Raw genomic sequence first — 22,460 nt, 5'->3', positions numbered from 1 at the left:
GTCTTTAAGGCACCACCAGACACCTTTTAGTTTCTGCTGAAACAGACTCAACAGGGCGACCCCCTTTGGAATTTATCACTTTGAGAAATGTGGACTAGCAAGTACTCATCCACCTACAAAGAGTGATTCCGCCAGCCTGCTCTGAGATAAGAGCAATCTCCTGCCTATCACTAGGGGACAAACCCATCAGATCTATCAGCAGCCCTGTCAGAAAACAAACAAACACTCTAACAGTCGACCCTTTTAAAAAACAAGTATTAAAAAACACACACCTGAAGATAAACAAATAAAACTAGAAGAACTAGAAGACAAGGGGACATTTCTGGGGTAATGGAGATCTCCACAAGCAGACCAAGGCCATAGCTAGACCTAAGGTTTATCCCTGGATCATCCAGGGGTCAAACCTGTTCACCTAGGTGACACACAGGGGATCCAGTGCTCAGGCAGGGGCGAACCCTGGATGATCCCAGGATAAACCTTAGGTCTAGCTGTGGCCCAAGTCTACACCAAGCAGACCTAATCTACACCAAGCAGCATATTGCACTATGAAAGTGGAATATAAAAGGCAGGAGCCACACTACTGTGTATAGCAGTATGGGCCCATTGACACATACCATATACCGCTTTCATACCAATATATGTATTATTGTATGTATGTATTATTGCATTTATATCCCCCCTTTTTTCCTCCAAAGAACCCAAGGTGGCGTACATAATCCTCCTCCTCTTGGTGTTATCCTCACAACAACAACCCTGTGAGGTAGGTTGGGCTGAGAGTCTGTGACTGGCCCAAAGTCACCCAGTGGGTTTCCCTGGCTGAGTAGGGACTAGAACCAAGATCTCCTGACTCCCAATCCAGCACTTTAGCCACTACGCCACACTGGCTGTCACAACAGTTGGTGTGGCTCCTGCCTTTTATATTCTACTTTCATACCGCTTTCATAGTGCTTGGTGTGTAGATTAGGCCCACTTTGGGAAACCTCTGTCCAATCTTCTGAGCTGCTCCTTCTCTGCTGGTATACAGTATTTTCCCCAAATGTTTAACAGCTGAGGCACTCTTTTTTCAAGGGTATGCTTACCCACAACAGCATGCAATGAAGTCCTAACAATTTCCCTGAAAAGCAGCTTAGGGAGGGGGTGATTTCTGAGCCAAGAAAGAGCAGTGGGGAGGGGGCTGCTTGGGCTTAACCCTCCCCTGCCATCCACTTTTATGCTCAAAATCCCCACATGGGGCTCAAGTTGTATGTTTATACAAACATGAAACTTCTTATCACTCAGGGGAAGAAACAGTTGGGGTATTTTGATAGAACAAAGCAGTCACTGCTGGTCCTGGGAACTGACCCGTTGAACAGCTCCCACATCCAGAACAGCTCCGGCTTTCCCACCTACAAACTTGGAAGAGGCTCATCAGAATACCGGGTGAGCAGATCTGTCTCTGACTTGCCATGCAGGCATGGCACTAAAGCAGTTGCCGCCGCCGCCCCCCCCCCCCCCCCCGCTCCCCGCAATTCCCAGGATTCCTGAACATCAGCTCTGCTGACTGGAGCTGACGACAGTTGAACTCCAAAACATCTCAAGCCACCAGGTTGGGGAAGGCTGCAATTAAGCCATCCAAGCGCTCTGCTAGGAGGGTAAATATACTAAGACCAGAGAGGACCCCCCCCCCTCTAGACATTAGCATTTCATGGTCCAAACTTGGCTTGGTCTGTCCATGTGAAAGCGCTAACTCAGATCAAGCTGTGCACGCATCTGCACCTGTCAACAACTCTTTGAAAAAACCAAATAGCCTGGAACAAAGCCCGTTACTGGAGGATATGACTGAGATGCTCCTGGTTATGTGCACTTATTATTAAGCCTACCATATTTATAAGTGCTTTACAATTGACTGCAACTGATGGACAGTGACTATTTCCCGCTTTCCCTTATTATCTCCACTAAGGCTGTAATTGTAGGCATACTTACTGGGGAGTAAGTCCCCTTGAACTCAAGGGAACTGACTTCTGAGAAGGCAAGCGTAGGATGGCCCCCATAAGAGTGGGATGCCTAGAACTCACATATGAGTTTGGGGAGACGTGTGCTCTGCCGTCTTATCAAACCCTTCCCCCACCAGGCTGCCTTTATTCTGAAGGATGCCTCTCATGATCGGCTTCCCACAAAGCTGACTTTGAGCTGCTTCCTCTTGGTGTGGTTTGAATAGCAACTGCTGCTGCCGCTGCTGAGAGAGAGAGAGAGACAGACTCGGCTGCTAATCCATTTTAACTAGCAATCGCCCTAAAGGAAGTGAAAACTGTGGTCAGACTACTTCACTCCCTCGTGATCAGCCATACCCTGTCTCTGGGGATGAGGGGAGGGCTTAGCTTGAACCAGAGCCCATTAAAGCTTGCAATCAAGGGTCCACCAAGGCTTAGAAAGTGCCAGGTGCGAATTTTGCCACTTTTTCTGGCAGCGCTATAACAGCTGAGTGACAAGGAGAAATTCAGCAGGTGAACTGATCCCCGCCATTGCATCTCCAGGTTGGGGGAAGTAGCACCTGTTGAATTTCTGCCAGCTGTGCAGCTGTTAAGGCTATGCAGCAGAGTAGAGGGAAAGGTGGCAATCCTAAAACCTCCGCTGAACCTTGGAATGGCTGGAGGAGGGTGCCTCTGAGCTTGTGCAGATTGTTTTCCCTCCTCACCAAATGGCCACAAGCAACCTTCACCCACCTGGGATGGAGGGGAAGGGTTTTCCTGGCAGGCTGGAGCAGCAGGGGGAGCATCTTTCCTTTTGGAAGCGAAGAGGGGCCATCCTTTCTCCTGCCTAAGGGGAAAGAGGGGCTCCGTAGTGGAAGACTTAGCAAACCGTCCCTCAAGCAACAGAGCGGCGAGGGGGTTGGGTGATATTTACACCTCCCTCCCTGCAGGGTACTAAGGGTGGCGGCGGTCACGGCCCCACTGAACTCTGCCTCCCCCATCACGGCCCTAAAGGTGAGATGACAGCCACGAAAGCTCACCCCCCACCTCACTCCCCCGCCCCTCCCACTCGCGCCCCCTAGCGCCCAACCTTGCCGGCGACGTCGTAAGGCTCGTGGAGAGACGAGGCTCTCTGCGCGGCCGCAGGCGAGGGGGCCCCGTTGCGCGCAGGAGGGGCTTGCTGTCCGCCGGGCTTGCTGAACATGGTGGCTCGCGGGCAGCGAGCAGGAACTGCTCGGGAACGGAGGCTGGAGAGCTCCTCCGGCCACGCCGCCGTTGCCGCCGCCGCCGCCCTGCCCCTCTCTCCCGCCCCCAGGTCCGCCCCCTTCCGAGCCCCGGGGGTGGCGCGCCGGAGGCCGTTGCGCTCGGGAAGGCACGGGGACGGCGCCCAACCGAACCGAGCGCGAGGGCCGAGCGGGGCAGCCAAAGCCCCGCCGAGCGAGCCGCTTCGCCGGGCCCTCCCCCTCTTCGGATCTGGGCTAGACGTGGCTAAAGCTTGAACCCCACCCAGCCCGGCCCTGCGCTGCCCTGCCCTGCCGGCGCAGCTTCACGCCGCGCTGCGCTTAGTTGACACAGAGACTCTGTTATTCCCCCTGTTATACGGCTGCAGGGGAGGTGGTTGCTGTCGCTCCTTCAGCGCCTCTTTTCAGAGGGAGCGGATGCGGGCGGGCCCTTAACCGTGCAATTCTATGCGTGTCTCCGCATTGAGTTCAATGGGAGGAAGTTCGTGGAACCCAGGGGCGGGCATCTTGTGGCCTTCCAGAGGTTTTGGACTACCGGGGCTGATGAGAGTTGAAGTCCCTGCTGTTGCACCCGTGACCTGTTGGCGTGTTCCCAGTCGACAGCTGGTTGGCCACTGTCTCAACAGAGTGCTGGGCTAGATGGACCCATCGCCTGATCCAGCAGGGCTCGTCTTTTGTAGTTATGTTTCTAAACACCTGGAGGGCATCAGGTTAGGGAAAGCTGCGACAGAGCCCTCCAGCATTACGGTTTTCAGAAGGAGAATGATCTGCGGCCTTGATCTGCTAGGAAGATAAATAGAAAGACTAGAGAAGATAAATAGTAAGAGCAGATATTGGCTTTTCTTGGTCCCGAGCTGGCTTTGTTTGTTCCTGTCAAACTGTCAGTCCTGATCAAGCTACACACACATCTGCGCCTGTCAACAAATTCCTTGTTGCCTGGAGCTGATGGGAATTAGAAGCCAAAACCTCTGGAAGGCCACAAGTTGCCCAGAGTGTATAGGATTAAACAACCTGATCATACTCCCTGGTGCTGTGAGCAAGAAATAATCCCTTGGTTTTAATTGGAGCAGATCTAAAACACTTACCTGGGAGCAAGACAGATTGAACGCAGCCGATGATGACCATAATACAGGATCAGATTGTTTTTCACGCACATGAGCCCCCCTGACATACATACACACACACACACACACACCAAAGCCAGTTTTAAGATAGGGTGAAGGCAGGAAAACATCAAGGCAATAAAGCTGTGATGATGATCATGATGCTTAAGATGCCCTGTTGCACTCCAAGCCGCAAATGTGTGGCACCCTCCACCTGTCAGAGCAGGGACAGAAAAATGCACAGTATTTTGCAGATTAAATATGGGGAGAAGAGAGAAAACAAGCCTGAATCTGAAGCCTGTGGGGAAAGGTTCCTAAGAGATTTCTGGCTTGCCTGGATCTCACCCTCTAGTCCACAATAGAAAAAGAAGCTATTCAACCATTATATTGAGATGCTGGATGGATGTTGCTTTGGGACAGCTTTCCCCAATCTGATGACCACCAGATGTTTTGAACCACAACTCCCAGCATTCTTAACCATTGGCCTTGCTGCCTGGACTGATGGGAGTTGAAGTCCTAAACATCTGGAAGGGCTGGCTTAGGGAAGGCTCTTTACGACTATTACGCTTGCCTCTCATCCACTTCAGCATGTGCATCTTTAAATAAACAGTCAACTACAAAACTCACTATAAATCTACAGTGCTCTGTGCTCAAAAGGAGAACGACTTAGCAGTCCTATGCATGTTCAGGCAGAAAAAAAGTCCTACAGTTCCCAGCATTCCCCAGTCAGCCTTGTAAGACTTTTTTTTTCTGTGTAAGCATGCATAGGATTGCATCCTTAGGCTCCAGTTCATATACTGGAGCAGAAGTCACATGGAAGTTAATGAGACTTACTTCTGAGTAGGCATGTATACGGTTGTGCTTTAAGAGAACAAGACTGCTCCTAATGCCTGGCAAAGTGGATAGTACTAAACAGTACTCTGTTCCATTCCATATACATCCGCAGAAAGTAAGTGGGTCCAGTTCCACATTCCTGTATTTTAAACTCCAGGTCTTGGGAATATCAGGGCTTTTTTCAGGCATCATTGGCACTAAATGAAGGGGAAAGCAAACCCGCTCCATTAAAACAACACCTCTTATAGTAAAAAGATGGAACAGGATAGCTGTAGCTATTTGTATGCTGGTTTTCTATTGTGGAATACAATCTGGCAACCCAGTAAAGGATATCATGCAGCTGGAGACTTGCTTCTAAATTCTGCAGCAGTCCCCACCACCAAAGAGGCAAGCCACTGTTAAAACTGCACAAGGCTTGCATCTTCAGTATTGGAATTCACACACAAACCTCTCCCTTCTTTGGATCCGTCCTCCACCCAGCAACGGTATGAAATGTGTAAGAACTTCGGCATCATAAATTTGGCCCTGAGATTGAATGTGTTGGTCAATACACACTCTAGACTGATTGAATCTGAAATTAACCAGCACTTAATAAAAGTTTCATTCATCCACAACCCACTGGGAGGCACATTTTTCCCCCTTCAGTTTGACCTCTGGCCTCTGCAGATACAGAAATGCTTTGGTTGCATGCAGCATGAAAATCAAACAATATCCAAGAAAGGGTAAATTTGATGCCTTAGGAATTCTCAGATTTCATTAAAGTCTTCTGTAATCTGAGCAAATCCCACAATTAAACAGAATAAAGTGTGCATGTTTGTTTTGGGGACGGCCAGGAATTCTCTCATTTGCACAGCAGTCAAGAATCATCTTACCTAAACAATCTCCTTATCTAATCCATTTTAAGTGAGTTTTTCTCTCTGTCTTTGTACAGAATCATGTTCATGGTAATTAAAGAATATAAATCCTCTGGCTAATGTTAAAGGCATTTTTCCCTCTCTACTGAAATAGCACCCAATCTGCAGCTAATGGAAATCAATGGTTGATCTATGAGCAGAACTAATCCTTTCTCTCCACATCCTTGTCCTCCACCTGGCTGACTGGGTGGGAGTTCCTTCTGGGGATACTCCATAGTGGCTGGGTTCGGACAACACGCTAATCAACTGGCAGTGTGGGGAGGTAATAGGAAACAACCATTGATTAGCGTGTCGTCCGAACTCAGCCAGTGTCAGATCCCTGGGTTTCAAAGTAGATCACCAATCATTTAAACTGTTGAACTCTGAGATGCAACAAGAGGATAGAAATCTAACTAAAGTCCTACCTAGAGTAGGCCTATTGAAATGAGTAGAACTTAAATTAGTCTTGACTAACCTCAGTCCCATTCATTTCACTGGATCTACTCTGACCAGGACTTCAGTTGGATTCTACCCAGCGTCTCCATGGAACCTTTGACTGAAGTTGTTAACCATTTTGGCTTTCCTTGGAAAAGAAAAGGATAGTATGTTGATAATGTATTGCACAGGTGGAGAACGGCAAAATTCAATTTGAGAGAAGTTCTTGGAAGCAGCCTTCTAGTGGTGGACGGGGCCAAAATACCAAAGGGGGTGAAGTCAAGACACAAAATTACCAGCCTATTGCAGCTGGAAGCTCTTAATGCTGACAACTAAGCCCTGGGAGATGCATTTCAACCTTTAGAATGGGGGGAAATGACATAAATGCTGAGAAACCACCAAACTATTGGTGGTTAGAGGAAAGAGTGTGAGGCCAGGGGAAAGAGCCTAGAGAACCCGCCAAGGGCTGAATTAGGACTTGGGAGGACTGGATTTGCCCCCTGGGCCTGAGATTCCCCATCCTTGATGTAGTATAATGAAATCTGATGACTATGAAAATAGTTACAGCACCACAAGAAACAGAATTCAGATCCATGAGATCTGAAAGTACTGTAGGGTGCCTATTTGCCTCTTTTAAATGGGTCCAATGTTAACCAAACAGGTTTACTGCTCCTTGGAGATTTTGTGGGAGACTCACCCATTCTTTTTTTTTAAAAAAATATTCCTTCTTTGGTAGCCAGTATTATCAGCATCTCTGAGCATCATTAGATGAGTGTTTTATCGCATGCTCACTACTGCCCACTTACAGATGTTCACACGTCCTTTAGACAACGACGTCTGCCTCCCGCTCCTTCCGCTTGTTTTTCCATCATAAAATAGATCCCTTTTAATCCATCTTTTAAAAAAGGAAATGGAATGTGCCGCCATGTCCTGCTGTGTGCAGGAAATGGCAGCGTGATATAAACAGCCCCTGAATGGGCCACGTGGTTGTTGCTTCTTCCTCTTCCTCTCCCCATGTAAAGATACCGTCACTATTGTGTTACAGCCATAGTGAGTATGTTTTTGGCTGGCTGGAAATGCTGGAAGTTGTAGGATTTCTCTCTCTCTCTAACTGTGCATAGGATCGGGCCTTTAGGTAATGGGAAAATATGCCATTCTGGTCGTAAGTTACATGAGTGAATGTCAAAAGCAAAGCCACTGGAATAAATTCATTCAGGCAGTGATAAACTACAGTAGGTGCAGTTATAATTAAGATTTCTTTCCTAGGTGTGTAGCAATGCCCTGCCCCTGACCCAGAATGTAATGATGCGTGAAAAACACAGGCAAGCAGAGGGTATATGCAGTTATACTTCAGTCAAGCATTTTTTTAAAAAACTTTTTGGAGCTGCTTTCCTATGTCTCTAAGACCTCCTATTTAGCCTTTATTTTCCACTACCCCTTGCTAGAGGAACCTGTATTTCCAGTCTCTGTAACAATGCTGTGGGAAATATTCAAGAAATGTAAATGCATGAGATCCAGAAAACTGAATGTAGATTAGATTGTTTGGCGGATTGGATGTGTTTAAAATTTCCAATATGATTTAAGGTTTCTCAGAGATGTTTTACAAATGGCAATGATGCCATGATGCAGAGAAAAATTATAGCCTTCACCTTGAGCCTTCAACTAATTCCCCTAGCAGTTTGGTGAGAAAAGGAGCTTTTGGTTCCCAACAGCCGCTCAGTCAAACACGTGCTGTTTTGGCCCAAGGGCCTACAGTGCTGATATGTCAAATAGCAAAACTCTGTCCCTAGAGCCAGGAAAGAAAGAGCAGTGCAGACTCAGTAACAATGTCCCTCTGCCGATTCAAGGCAGGGCAGCTGAAGCCAAAAACATTCTTGACTCTTTGAGAAGTGTAGATATGAAGCAAGATGTATTCCTCCATGTGATGGCATGTGGCATTTTGCTCCCCTGTAACGGACTGCAGCAAACGGGCTATTTCATCTTTCCGATCTGGCCCAGCCCCTCCTATGAGGAAGTAGAATGGCCGGGTGTCCTACTTTATAGAAGTCAGCTCCCTGTTTGAAGGGCTCTCCAGTCCAGGTCCAATATGAAGGTAAAGAACCATCAGGAGGACATGCTGGGACTTCAAGTTGCCCATCAACAACATCTGGACATCAAACTGAGCAAGGCCCACATGAGTCACCTGGCCATTTTTTAAAAAACAACAACACATTTTTGGTGGAGCAGCGCCTTGTGCTTGCATGACCAGCTCTGCTGCTTTAAAGAAGAAGGAGGAGGAGGAGGAGGAGGCACCCGCGACATCCCTGCTTCCTCCCGGGATGTTGCATGTCTCGTGTGCATGCTGGGGGAGGCTCCCGTGCTGAGGATATCACGAGAGCCTCCCCCTTTCTTCCCGGAACACCAGGAGGTGCAGAAAGAGCCTAGGAGTCTCAAGATACTGTAAAGTCTAAGAGATTTCTAGTTTTACAATCCATGGAACTAGTGTGCCAGTACATCAGATGCATGAAGTGTTATCCTCCACTTGGGGGAGACAACACAAATATGATATCAAAGAATACATTTTTATTGCTTAAACAGTCTAAGAGAATAACAAGCTTTAGCTAAGATGAGGCAGATCACAAACATTCCCAAATACACACAATTTATAATCACTAAAAGTATGATGAAGGTAGGAGCAAACATATTGGTATAGTAAAAGCTAAGTTCCTCCCTATCTAACAGACAATATCAAAGATTCATATTTACCGAAATGGAGGCCATGGTGGGTGAAGCCAGCCTAAGCAAATGTAGTGGGTTTCTTGTACTCCCAGGATCTCTCTCCCAAACTGATGAAACTCTGCCCTTTTATAAGCTTCATGATTCCAATGACCTCACCTTTTGTTTCGGACTTGGTCATCATACCATCATTTTTGGTTTTTCTCAATGTAACCAAGGCCATAGCTAGACCTAAGGTTTATCCCTGGATCATCCAGGGGTCAAACCTGTTCATCTAGGTGACACACAGGGGATCCAGTGCTCAGGTAGGGGCGAAACCTGGATGATCCCAGGATAAACCTTAGGTCTAGCTGTGGCCTGTGTCTGCTACTGATACCAGTTCCTCACAGATGTAGGTATCCCTGCTAAGTTAACCTACGTGCTGCTTCTAGCACTTAACTAACCCATTTGTGGCAGTCTCCCTCTACTTCCATTTTTATATTCCATTACTCATAGTTCTCTTACAACACACACACACACATACACACAGAGAACTAGTCACACTTACAAGATACAATACATTCTTATCAATTCTACACCCCTCCCTGCATGCCATGGTCCTAGTCCAGCCTGTAGGCCTTCCATAACTTCAGGGGGATCCCCCCAAATTGGGCAGAGGCACTTTCCATGGGTGGGACTCTTCTGTCCATGGGAGGTAGATGCTGGATCCAACTCACAGTAAAAATTGGGGCCAAAATGCCATGAAACTCAAGCGGCACAGCCTATGATATTTCTTTTTCAATGTTTAAAAATTAACTTATATAAACAGAACATGCATGGCTTGAGACATTACACTTATAAATATAATGATAGTACATTAAATAAATGTGTCATATCTGTGGAAGAACGTTTTCTGTTCTGCCAAAATTCAAGATGAGGTTTTCATCCCATCAAAAATTTATTTTGCCTTCCTCCTCTTAGTCAGATTAGGCACAACTGCAGGATCATTCTCATTCTTCAAGTGTAGGACTATTGACGTTCTCCATTTTTCAACATAACAGTTTCTTGCAGGTACAAGCTTCTGGCATTTCTATGCAAAGCTCAAATGCATACAAGATCAGAACAGTGACCATTGTTCCAAAATCCATCTAATCTCCGTATTATCCATCTTAGAGCGATTCACATTGTTGTGAATGATTACTGTGCCTCTCTTGTAAACATTTGAACTTTGCATAGAAATGTCACAGATCTTGTGCATTTCATGGCCTTTTGGCCCCACAATAACTCTGCTAGCCTATAATGTGCCACAATGTGTTCATTGTGACAGACTGATACAGGTACCACTCTGCAATTTGCCTCCATAGAATCTATGCATCCAGAGCTAACTGTGGACTTCAGGTCCAGCACTGCTTAGGCTACACAATATTTTAAATCCGGTTTATAGCAAGAGAGGCAAACGTTTTCTTAAATATAACAAGAAATCCGATACACATTTGTAATTTATAAAGCACCATGCTCATTGATGGTGTCAAATAATGAAACAAGACATAAGATTGGAGATAAGATTTCTTCCCCATTAACAGAATTAAACTTTAAGTTTATATTGTACCTTAGAGCATTCAAAGAGTTACAAATATATGGGTGATATAGTTCCCTCCTCCACCCTTTTTGGTGCACCTACTTATCCTGATCTTTCCTGTTTTCTTGAAGTGTCATTGGCAAATGTGAACAAATTAGTCTATATTGCAGCCTCGTCTTGTCAATTTCCTTTACTCCCTTTAACAGTTGAAACCTACAAGGATATCGACAAAATAAGACTACACAAACTTACAAAGATATTGACAAGGTAAGACCACACATATCTGATAGCTGTAAATGTGCATTTGCCAAAGGCTGACACAACAACAACACAAATTATGACCCCATTTGCACAAATTTCTGGGGCTGGGGAAAAATTACAATGCCATTTATGGAAATTTCTGGGGCCAGTGTAGGAGAAATTTTCTGGTGGTCTTTTAAGAGGTACTGAACATAGGAGCAGGTTCCCACAATTCCTTACAACAGTACTCCCTAAATTCCCCACTATAGTAGGTGTATGGAAGATCCGGAGACAGACATCCAGAATGATTGACTTCACTCAGACTCACAAGCACAGCGAAACTGTTATAACTTTAAAACATTTATTAAAACAATTTAAGAAATTTAAAGTCAAACAGACACACAAACCTCCATTCAGCAAAGCAAATTAAAAGAAGATACAAGTCTGGCAGATTTTGAGAACAAGACAAACATAGACAAAGACAGACAAACACAGACTCTGAAGGAGCTCTTCTTCACAGAGGGACTCCCATCTCTCCCAGGCAAGACCAAACCATGCCTGAGGGAAAGGGAAGACATCTCTGTCTTATGTATCCAAACTTAAATACTCTTCTCAAAGACAAAGACCTCCTGCCTAATACATATTAATTTATTCTGAAATGAAGGGTGACCATATGAAAAGGAGGACAAGGCTCCTGTATCTTTAACAGTTGCATAGAAAAGTGTCATTCAGCAGGTGTCATTTGTATATATGGAGAACCTGGTGAGATTCCCTCTTCATCACAACAGTTAAAGGTGCAAGAGCTACTAGAGTGACCAGATTTAAAAGAGGGCAGGGCACCTGCAGCTTTAACTGTTGTGATGAAGAGGAAATTTCACCAGGTTCTCCATATATACAAATGACACCTACTGAAATTTCCTTTCAATACAACTGTTAAAGATACAAGAGCCCTGTCCTCCTTTTCATATGGTCACCCTATGAAATGGCTAAATCTATTGGTCCACGTCATTAATTTAGATCATCCCAGAATGTTCTATACCTTCTGAGGTCAAAGATGGACATTACTTCTACTTTTCATGTAGTCAACTTGTCTACTTTACTTCTCTGTTCTTATGTACATGGAGATTTTTCCAACCACAACCTCACTTGTTCTTAACCTTGGACCCTTCACCTAGTTCCCTTAAAAGGAATACATATGGTTGGTATAAGTCACAAGTTCATATGACTAATGGCTTTTGAGCAATACCAAGTTGCAAGTCCCCATGAGTAACATCTCTGAGCAATATCAAATCACATTTCCAAATCATTTTCTATCAGGTCTTATCCAAACCAAATCATCTAACCCTTGATACAGTGTTCTATGCGTGTATGCCTACTTGCCCATTTAATATTAAAGCATACCCTATCACTTTTACCCTATCACCCTGGAGAAGAGGCTGATGCTAGGGAGAGTGGAAGGCAAGAGGAAGAGGGGCCGACCAAGGGCAAGATGGATGGATGATATTCTGGAGGTGACAGACTTGACCTTGGGGGAGCTAGGGGTGGCGACAGCCGACCAGTGGGCTGGTCCATGAAGGCACAAAGAGTCGGAAACCCATTCTATGCCCCCAAAAGCTTCTTTCTCTATGCTTTGCCAACAAACTCTTATAACCTCAATCTTGCACATATTTAGTAAAATTTCAAATGAAGAAATAATCTTACACCAGGGGTGGGTGGTGGAAAAGCTGGGGAACAGAAAGGGGTAGTGATTGGAGGGGGAGGGGGATAGTACAGGCAGACAGGATGGGTTCTGATGCAAAGGATGCTGGGATACCAGCTGGAGGGCCAAGGGGAGGAGGGGGAAAACAACCCACAATGAGCCTGATCATGTCTTAGGCGCACCATGGGTTGTTTCGTGAACAACCCTCACTGTGTAGCTTACTCACAGGGTTGCTTAGTGCAACATGCAAACCTGCCTGTTGTCTCAATAATCCTTATAACAACCCAGTAAAGCGAGTCAGTATTATTATTTCCATACTGCAAGACTAAGGTTGCCTAAGGCCTCCTTCTGAACTTAGTAGCATGCTTAAGGCATCCTTCTGGATTAATGGTAGAGGTGATATTTGAACTGAGGACTTTCTGGTTCTTATCCACTCTATAACACAAGATACACTTTCTAGTTCAAGATTGGTTGTCCTATTGCAGGCCTCTTTACTCCACCATAGTCTAAAATCTTTAATTCAAAAAGGTTAAGTTCCGTGCTGAAGAACCTCCCGCCTTAACAGTTTTATTTGTTTATCTTGAGCTACTCTGCCTTGAGGATGCCCATTATATGTGTTTGGGGTAGGTTTTATTATTGTTTTTGTTTAAAACAGTAAGAGATTTTCCCACATTGGTTTCTCGCTGTTAAAGAAAGACCCTTTCATTCTAGACAGGTGATCAATTAGGAGTTGGAGTCAGGTATGTACACAAATGGAGATTTCCTTGGAGAGCTTCAAGACAGGAGGGGGGGGGGGGGAGAATCCAGACAGATGATAGGGCTTACAGGGAGTACAAATAAGTGGTTTTCCCATCCTCCCATAAACCCAGAGATAATTTTTTGTACTTAGCATAAGATTGAGATCTTCCTCCAGGCCTTGTTATTATTATTATTTATATAGCACCATCTATGTACACGGTGCTGTACAGCGTAAAACAGTAAATAGCAAGACCCTGCCGCATAGGCTTACATTCTATTAAAATCATAGTAGAGCGATAAGGAGGGGAAGAGAATGCAAACAGGCACTGGGTAGGGTAAACAGGCGCAGGGTAGGGTAAAACGTTTCACACACATTAAGTTCCTAGGGTTGATATGTTTCTGGAAGCTTCAACAAACCAAGACAACTGAAAGTATGTTATATAGTACTTACCACAAGTTAAACCATTCACCAGTTGCTCGGAAATATCCGCCCTGCAGTAGCTGAGTGCCCTCTTGTGTGAATTTTGAAGCTGCCCTGCTGCTAGATAGCTCTGGAAGAGGGGGCTAGTGGGGTCGTACTTTTGCTGTATATCTGTTCTGGGTTTCAGTCAGAATGCTAAAACAGTTATCCAAGGTGCTGAATCCCGGTTTGGGGATTGGGTTTAGTGCCTTGGATAGTTCCTTTAGAGTTCTGACTGGTTCTTACTGAAACCCAGAGTGGAATCACAGTCCCACTGAAATCAGAGATACCTGCCCCAATCCTATGCATGTTTAGAGAGGAAAAAAGTTGTAGAACTCCCAGCATTCCCTAGACAGCATGCTGAGAGATGTAGGATTTGTTCCTGTCTAAACATGCATAGGATTGTGCCCTAAGTGTTGTTGTTGTTGTTGTTGTTGTTGTTGTTGTTGTTGTTGTTGCTGTTGTATATATTCATTATTAGGATGGAAAGATCATTCAATTTCATCTCAAAGGGATGTCTTATTATGGACTTCTCCCATAAATCAGTAACAATACCCCTCAACAATTCCTTTTATTTTTAAGGGCAAGCAGCTCACTTCTATTTTGATTTGACAGAGACCACCCTTCTGGTGTGGATTCCTCCAACCTTAAGAAAGCTCCACGCCACTGGTGAACTGATTTGTCAAGGTTCTTAAGTTCATTCTGTCAGCATATCGCAACGTCACCAAATGTGTACGTACATACAGGAAAAGATAGACACATCTCTACAGTACACATATGATTTTCACTGCATACAAAAATGAGAAAGCCATGTCTCTCCCACCCCAAAAACCTGTGTAGTACCCAAGTAGGAAAAATGCCACGTATGGGCCTACCCATTATGTCTAGCATGCTAGATATGATCATTGTAAGACCCGCTAGTCTTCTTTTCTCACTCCCAATTTGCACTGAAAAATGACCGGAATCTATTTTAATCCAATCGTTCATCCATATTCTCAAATGTGTGGAAAAGACCATCCTCTATGAACTGCCAGTTCTGCAAATCTCAGAGAGGCTACCTTTTGCCTTAAATTGCCCGATAAGTGCCACAAGGGGGTAGTCTTTCACTTTATTCAAATATCCAATTCATTTCTCAGTGTGAGTCCTTATGTAGTCAAAATGGCACAATCCATGCACAAGAGGGAGACGTCAGCAGGCTCAGGGAAACCCCCGAAGTTTTCAGAAGCCCAGAAAACCTTTGTGGCGGCGGTGTGTGTGTGTGTGGGGGGGGGGGGGGGGGAAAGGACCACTAAAGGCAGGGGAAGAGACTCAAAATAGCCCAAGGCAGACTGAGCATGTTTACTGATCACAGAATTCTTTCTGACTGTTGCCACTATGCTGGCTGGGGAATGCTGGGAGTTGTAGGGTTTTTTTCTGTCTAAATATTCACAGGATTGCACCTTTAGTTATCCACCAAGTTTTGCATTTCCTGGATGTTCCAACACAGTTCTAGGCTCCATAAAGTATGAAAATATGTGGGTGATAGAAAGCCAAGTAGAACAGAGTACCCTAGAATAGGGCATGACTGGCTGGCATCCTGAACAGGAGCACTCCCACACTGCAACATTTTGTTGCACAGCCCACTTGTTTGTGACCATCACAAATAGCAGCACTCTTACAACAAAGATTCATGGTACATTGCTTGTCCTTTAAAAATGAATGGATTTAATTAATTAACAGCAGCAAGAGCATTTGCATTCCATCTTAATCTCTCCCTCCCCCCAAGTGTCCTTTTTACTACAGAGGAAAATAAGTATTTTGGCAAAATCAGCCCCCTGCCACAAACAATCTTATCATGAGGTTGTTATAAGTTATTCTGCAGTTTTTATTCTCCTGATTCACTCAGCCAGAGTAGGAAAAGAAAGTTATTTCTGCTGTTAATCTTCACTGAACAATGAGAAGCAATCTATACAATTCTGAGCCAACCATTTATAGCTAACACTGGGTGACCAGGTGCAGTTCCCATGATCTTATAACATAAGATAACATACTCTCTACAGCACCATATACACGTGCTATATAAATTAATAATAATAATAATAATAATAATAATAATAATAATAATAATAATAATAATGAAATGTGGCACGTATAGGGAGTGCTGCCTGGGACCTCGATGACTGTGATTCAAAACCTACCCAAGAAAGTTGCATACATGCACATTTACAGAATTACGGGGTTATGGATCTTGGCAACTTGGCCTTAAAATGGTACTGAATTCAACATGTCCATGGCTAAGAGGCTATTTTTATGTAGCCAGTGACTCCAGATGTTTTGGACTACACCTCCAGCATTCCATGCTGGCTGGGGCTGATGGGAAATGAAGTCCAAAGCATCTGGAGGACACCTATTTGGGGAAGGCTAAGCTATGGGATGAGAAAGCCAATTGCCATGGGATCGTGCCAAGGGCATCCACACAGGGTGATCAGGCCAACGAGGAAGAGGAAGGCTACAAACCTGGTTGGGTGTGTGCTGTGCAGGGTGCCTCCGTGCTGGGGCGAAGCAGCAGATGGAGCCCAAGGCTGAGTGGAATCCATCCAGGCAGGAGAGGAGGAAAGACAGTAAGCAAAAGGCACAGGCAAGGCGAGGCAGGGCAAGGCAAGGCAGGCAAGCTAGGATCACAAGGCAGGAACACGGTGTGAGCAGCAGCAGTTAGGCAGGAATCCCTGCATGGCTCAGTGCTACCCAGGAAGCTGTTATGAGTGGGAGACTGCCACATGACTGACTCTAACCAATCAGGACAGAGAGAGAAAGAAAAGGCGACTAGGACTGTACACACTCGGCCTGTTCAGATAGCGGTATATGGAATGTGGAGTGTGCCCCAACAGGATCAGACAACACACTAAGCCATGGTTAGGCCACTAACCCTTTTGCAGCAAGTGGTTGGTTTTTTAAACCATAGTTATGTAGCCACCATGGTTAGGAATGGTTCACACAACATGCTTCACCAAAATGCTTAACCACTGTGGCTTAGCGTGTCATCTGAGCAGGGTGACTCTCTCTTTGGGTGCTTCCAGACAGATGCCTCCTGGCACTACCAGTCCAAAGGTATTGGGCATCCATTCCACCTTTACCTCCTTAACAGTTTTTTTTTCGTGCTTTTTATATTGTATTTTGTATTTGTGTTTTTAAATTGTTGGTTGTTTTATTATGCTCTTCAGGGTTTTAATTTTTGTGAACCGCCCAGACAGCTTCGGCTGTTGGGCAGTATGAAATAAATAAATAAGAAAAAAGGCAGAAGAAGTGGTGGGAAAGCATATGAACAGTATGAGTGGAAGATGCCAATGATGTCTGGACCCCCTGTAAAATGCTGAGAATGAGGCAGAGCAATGGCACAATAAAAGGCTGGTCTGGAAGCACCCTCTTTCTCTCTCACTTTGCCATGGTTTTCCCTAATCAAGCCCATGTGGTAGTTCTTTCCAGCCTAGGAAACTCTGGGCCCTTCATTCGAGTTCTCTGGTAGAGTTAATCTGGCCTGTGCCTCCACTCTTCTTTTACTATGTCTCATCACTAATGGCTGACACTGAATGGGGGAAGAACTGGACTGGAGCTTCCAGGGGGGAATCCGCACGTGGGACGGAGAGCTCGGCAGATGAAGGCGGGGTGGAGAGCGGAAGAAGCTCTCTACCCCGCCTTCTTCCCCTGAGCTCTCCGTCCCAGCCGGCGAGGAGGGAGTTGGGTGGCACCGGCGCCGGCAAGGACGCTTCTTCCTCGGCTCTTCTACAGGTGAGTTACACGATCGTTTTCGGGGTGCACTGGGGGCGGATGGAAGCGCCCTGAGAACGACGTGCGGATTCCCTCATTACTATCGCTTCCATGGGGAGGTCCACCACCTGTGCTGAGGCCAGATTGATGAGAAAATACCACGTGGTTTATGCTGACTGGCCACTTCAAGGTGACTTCTCTAGCTTTCTGATGGATCTGACAAAATGGGTGTGAGGCTCCACCTTCGTTAATGGTGGTGATAGCAATAAAGGTTAGGTGGAGGGAAAGGAAAGGAAAATAGCAGGAACAGCACAGAGCTCTGGGGAGGGTGTGTGCATAGAGAACCAGGCACTTCTATCCAAGGCACCCATATATTTGATGTAGCTTTTTCTTATCTTAGGCTAGGAGAGGCCTTGTTGTAAAGATACAGGGAATCCCATAATGAGTGTACCATAACAATGGTCACTCCAGGTCTCCTAGGCAATATTTTACTACCACCATCTGCTGACGCTATTGCCCAGGAATCCAAACATCTGGATTTCTTCTTGTAGTAAGAAATTCCCAAACATGGCTACAGTAGTTGAGTGGTGCTTACGGTAAATCCAATGCCCACGGTTGCAGAAAATGAGCCTGGTATGAACTTGCCCTGGTCAAACTGGACTAGCAGTGACGTCTTCCCCACTCCGCTGTCTCCAACTAGGATTGTCTGCAGAAATCAAACAGAAAGACATTTTAGCTAGGGTGACCAACTGTCAGGATTTTCCCGGATTTGTCCTGGTTTTTGTTCTTTCCATGGTGTCAGGGGGGATTTTCTATAATTTTCAATAATGTCCTGGAATGACACACCTTCCTCTTTAAGGCTGCCATTAGCATGGCAGGAGGGAGTGACATGCTTTCTTGAGGCACATCATTCCTCCACCCCGAGCTCCAATTGAGGTCTTAAAGGGGAAAGTGGGTCATTCGTGGACATTATAGAAAAGGCCCCAATTGGAGTGGATGGTGGTGGTGCAGAATGAAATCCTTTCCCCTCCTCCACTCCAGTCGGGTTCTTTAAGATGGTGGGGGAATAACGTACTTTCTGCAGGACTCAGAAAGCTGCTTCCCCACATACACACTAGATGTCCTCTTTTTTGGTTTCCCAAATATGGTCACCCTATTTTAGCATCTCTTCATGAATGATGATCCAAACTAACTAAAGAACTTCTGAATCAAAACTGCTGATGTTCCATTTCTGAACCCTCAGTGTACACATGCAGGTAAAAAATGAATGCATGGTGTGGAGAAAGTGGATAAGGAGACATTTTTTATCCATCTCTCATAATACTAGACCCCCAATGTGGTCATCCAAGGAAGCTCATTGGTGGGAGATTCAAGACAGATAAAAGGAAGGACTTCTTCAAACTGTGCATAGTTAAACTATGGAATTCACTACCAAAAGACATGGATACCACTTTGGATGGTTTTAAAAGGAGATTGGACTAATTCATGGAGGAGAAGGCTATTGATGGAGGAAAAGGCTATTGCACCACTTGCTGAGGTACATGGGAGGGAGGGTGCTGTTGCATTCATATTCTGCTTATGGGTTTCCTGTGGGCAGCTGGTTGGCCACTGTGCGAACAGAATGCTGGACTAGATGGACCCTTGGCCTGACCCAGCATGACTCGTCTCATGTTCTTAAAGCATGCCTTTTTCATGCTGGAGGGAAATGTTTAGATGTGGGTCTGTGGTGTATGAACGGTGGGGAAATTTCTTACGGGCTCTGTCAGAGACTAATCCGAGACACATATCAGGTTGTTCCCACATTTGCCAAGATACTACTGATGTCCATTAGTTGGTCACTTCCCTAATGTAAGGGGAAAAGTTCTGTTCTGCTTGCAGAAGTTTGCAGGTTCCATCCCTGGGTTAGAGTTGAAAGGGTCACAAGCAGCAGGGCTGGGAAAGAACCTCAGCCTTGGAGAGCTACTTTCAGTCAGAGCAGATTCAGAATAAGGCAGCATCAGACATTTTGAAAATGAAAGGAGACATGTCTGCTGTGGGAGACAAAGCATGCCTTGAACATGCAAATGCCTCAGTAATTAAATGACCGATGAACAGCACAGAAATTACTGAAACAAGCCAGCAGTTCTACACAGGAACAGTCTAGCTGAGCCATAAGAGCTTGGCATTTCAGCAACGGTACCACGACATGTCTACAGTGAAGAATCATTCATTCATTTCCACCCTGCCTCATGTGAGGCCAGCATCAGGGGTGAGCACTGACTGTGCTTCTGGGTTCCTTCTTTTCCTTCCCCTGCCTCCCCCCCACCCCCAATATTTCTAACATTTGCTTCAAGATGGGAGGAGGAATGCTGCTTACAGGATCAAACATCAAACTTACATTTTCAAAATCACATTTTAATTTAAACGACTCCCCCACCCTACAGAAATCTCTCAGTCTGTAGCCTTTCTCTTCAAGCCAGAGGAAATGAGTGTCACCCCTACACAACTCACTAAGGCTGTACCTACTGGCTTTTTCATATTGGTACATCACATCTCTTTTAGGAAGAAAGGAAATGAACATAACATTCGTCTTCCAGGCGAGCAGCTCTTTTGGGATTCAATCACCACCACCACCACCATTACGTTTCAAGATGGTTGGAAGAATTCAAGAAGGTGGTTGCAAGACAACTACAGACAGTTTTGAATGAAACAGTTTATCTAATTCTATTTCAATCGGGTTTCAGGAATGGTTTTGGAATGGAAAAAAACTGCCTTGGTCACCCTGTGGGATGACCTTTGCCAGGAAAGGGAAAGGGGGAGTGTGACCCTGTTGATCTCTTGGATCTCTTGGTGGCTTTTGATACCATCAACCATGGAATCCTTCTGGATAGGTTGTCTGGTGGTCTTGGGAGTTGGAGGCACTGCACTGTAATGGTTCCATTCCTACTTGGATGGCTGATTTGAGAAGGTGGTACTGGGGAATTATTGCTCTATGCTGTGGCACTTATGCATGGGGTTCTGGCCTTCCTTCATCTCACATCAGTCCACTGGTCTCTGTCCACCACTCTGCCGCTAAGATCATCTTCTTGGCCCGCCGCTCTGACCATGTCACTCCACTTCTGAAATCTCTCCATTGGCTTCCAATTCACTCCAGAATCCAATATAAACTTCTCCTGCTGACCTTCAAAGCTCTTCACGGTCTAGCTCCTGCCTATCTCTCCTCTCTCATCTCAAACTATCGCCCCGCTCGTGCTCTCCGCTCCTCTGATGCCATGCTTCTCGCCTGCCCAAGGACCTCCACTTCCCTTACTCGGCTTCGTCCTTTTTCTTCTGCTGCCCCTTACGCCTGGAACGCTCTTCCAGAACACTTGAGAACTACAAACTCAATCACTGCTTTTAAAACTCAGCTAAAAACTTTTCTTTTCCCTATAGCCTTCAAATATTGAGTTTGTTCTGACTCTATACTGTTAGCTTCACCCTACCCGGTGCCTGTTTACACTTCCCTGTGCCTGTTTGCATTCTCCTTCCCTCTTTATTGTTTACTACAACTTATTAGATTGTAAGCCTATGCGGCAGGGTCTTGCTATTTACTGTGTTATCTGTACAGCACCATGTACACTGATGGTGCTATATAAATAAATAAATAAATAAATAAATAATAATAATAATAATAATAATAATAATAATAATAATAATAAGGGCTCTGTTTTATCCCCTGCGCTGGTCAACATCTACATGAAACTGCTGGGAGAGGTTATCCGGAGATGTGGCATGAGGTGTCATAAATATGCGGATGACACCCAGTTCTACCTCTCCTGTTCATCAAACCCAGCTGAGGCAGTGGCTGTTCTGGATCAGTGCCTGAGCATGGTAATGGATTGGATGAGGACCAACAAACTGAGACTCAATCCAGACAAGATGGAGGTACTGTTAGTGAGTGTTCAGCTGTTGGGCGAGGTGATGTTCAACCTGTTCTGGAAGGGGTTGCACTTCCCCTAAAGTATTGGTTCATAGTTCGGGTGTGCTCTTGGATTCAGAACTGTCACTTGAGGCACAGGTGGTCTCAGTGGCAAGGAGCACCTTTTACCAGCTTAGGTTGATATACCAACTACGCCCTTATCTGGACAGAGATAGCCTAGCTACAGTTATCCATGCTCTGGTAACCTTTTGTCTGGATTACTGCAATGCATTTTATGTGGGGCTGCCTTTGAAAATGGGTTGGAAACTACAGCTGGTACAAAACAGGGCAGCATGATTGTTAACAGGGACTGGCCAATGAGACCACATTATGCTAGTCCTTTTCCAGCTTCACTGGCTGCCAGTCCAGGTCCGGGCCTGATTCAAAGTGATGATACTAACTTTCAAAGCCCTAAATGGCTTGGAGCCAGGTTATCTGAAGGAACATCTCCTCCCACATGCACCTGCCTGGACCCGAAGATCATCCTCAGGGGTCCTTCTCTGGGAGCCCTTGCCAAAGGAAGTGACTCAAGGGGCTATCAGAAGGAGGGCCTTCTCTGCTGTGGCACCCTGGCTGTGGAATGAGCTCCCTAGAGAGGTTTGCCTGGCACCTACAGTATACACTTTCTGACACCAGGTCCATTTTCTCAGTATTTTACATTTTAGCTTTTAACTTCAGCCGTTTTAAAACTGTATTTAAATCTGTATTTTAAATTTCTGTATTGCTGCTCAGTTTTTATTCTGGTTGTACTTTTATATTGTACTTTTATAGTGTGTTTTATATTGTAGTTTATTATTTATTTATATAGCACCATCAGTGTCCTATATAAAAGTTTAAGTTTTATACTTTAAATTGTACCTTGGGATTTTAATTCTTGTGTACTGCCTGGAGAGCTTCAGCTATTGGTATAGAAA

At 45.3% G+C, this 22,460-nt stretch overlaps 1 protein-coding gene across 3 annotated transcripts in view; it reads right to left on the bottom strand.

Moving 5' to 3' along the window:
* The window catches only part of RAB37 (RAB37, member RAS oncogene family), a 90,464-nt gene that overhangs the window by 22,889 nt on the left and 45,115 nt on the right, over positions 1–22,460 (bottom strand). For 2 of the 3 annotated variants that reach the window (XM_063120244.1, XM_063120245.1), the window contains exon 2: positions 18,205–18,315. In XM_063120244.1, the coding sequence (XP_062976314.1) occupies positions 18,205–18,315 (111 nt within the window). Of the gene's footprint in view, positions 1–3,039; positions 3,134–18,204; positions 18,316–22,460 lie in introns of those variants that run through there. The other variant, XM_063120246.1, reaches the window with a different exon arrangement.

This window comes from Elgaria multicarinata, chromosome 3, assembly GCF_023053635.1.
Source record: "Elgaria multicarinata webbii isolate HBS135686 ecotype San Diego chromosome 3, rElgMul1.1.pri, whole genome shotgun sequence".
Classification (NCBI taxonomy): domain Eukaryota; kingdom Metazoa; phylum Chordata; class Lepidosauria; order Squamata; family Anguidae; genus Elgaria; species Elgaria multicarinata.
Note: the sequence above shows the minus strand (reverse complement) of the source record. Positions and strands in the feature narration are given on the sequence as shown.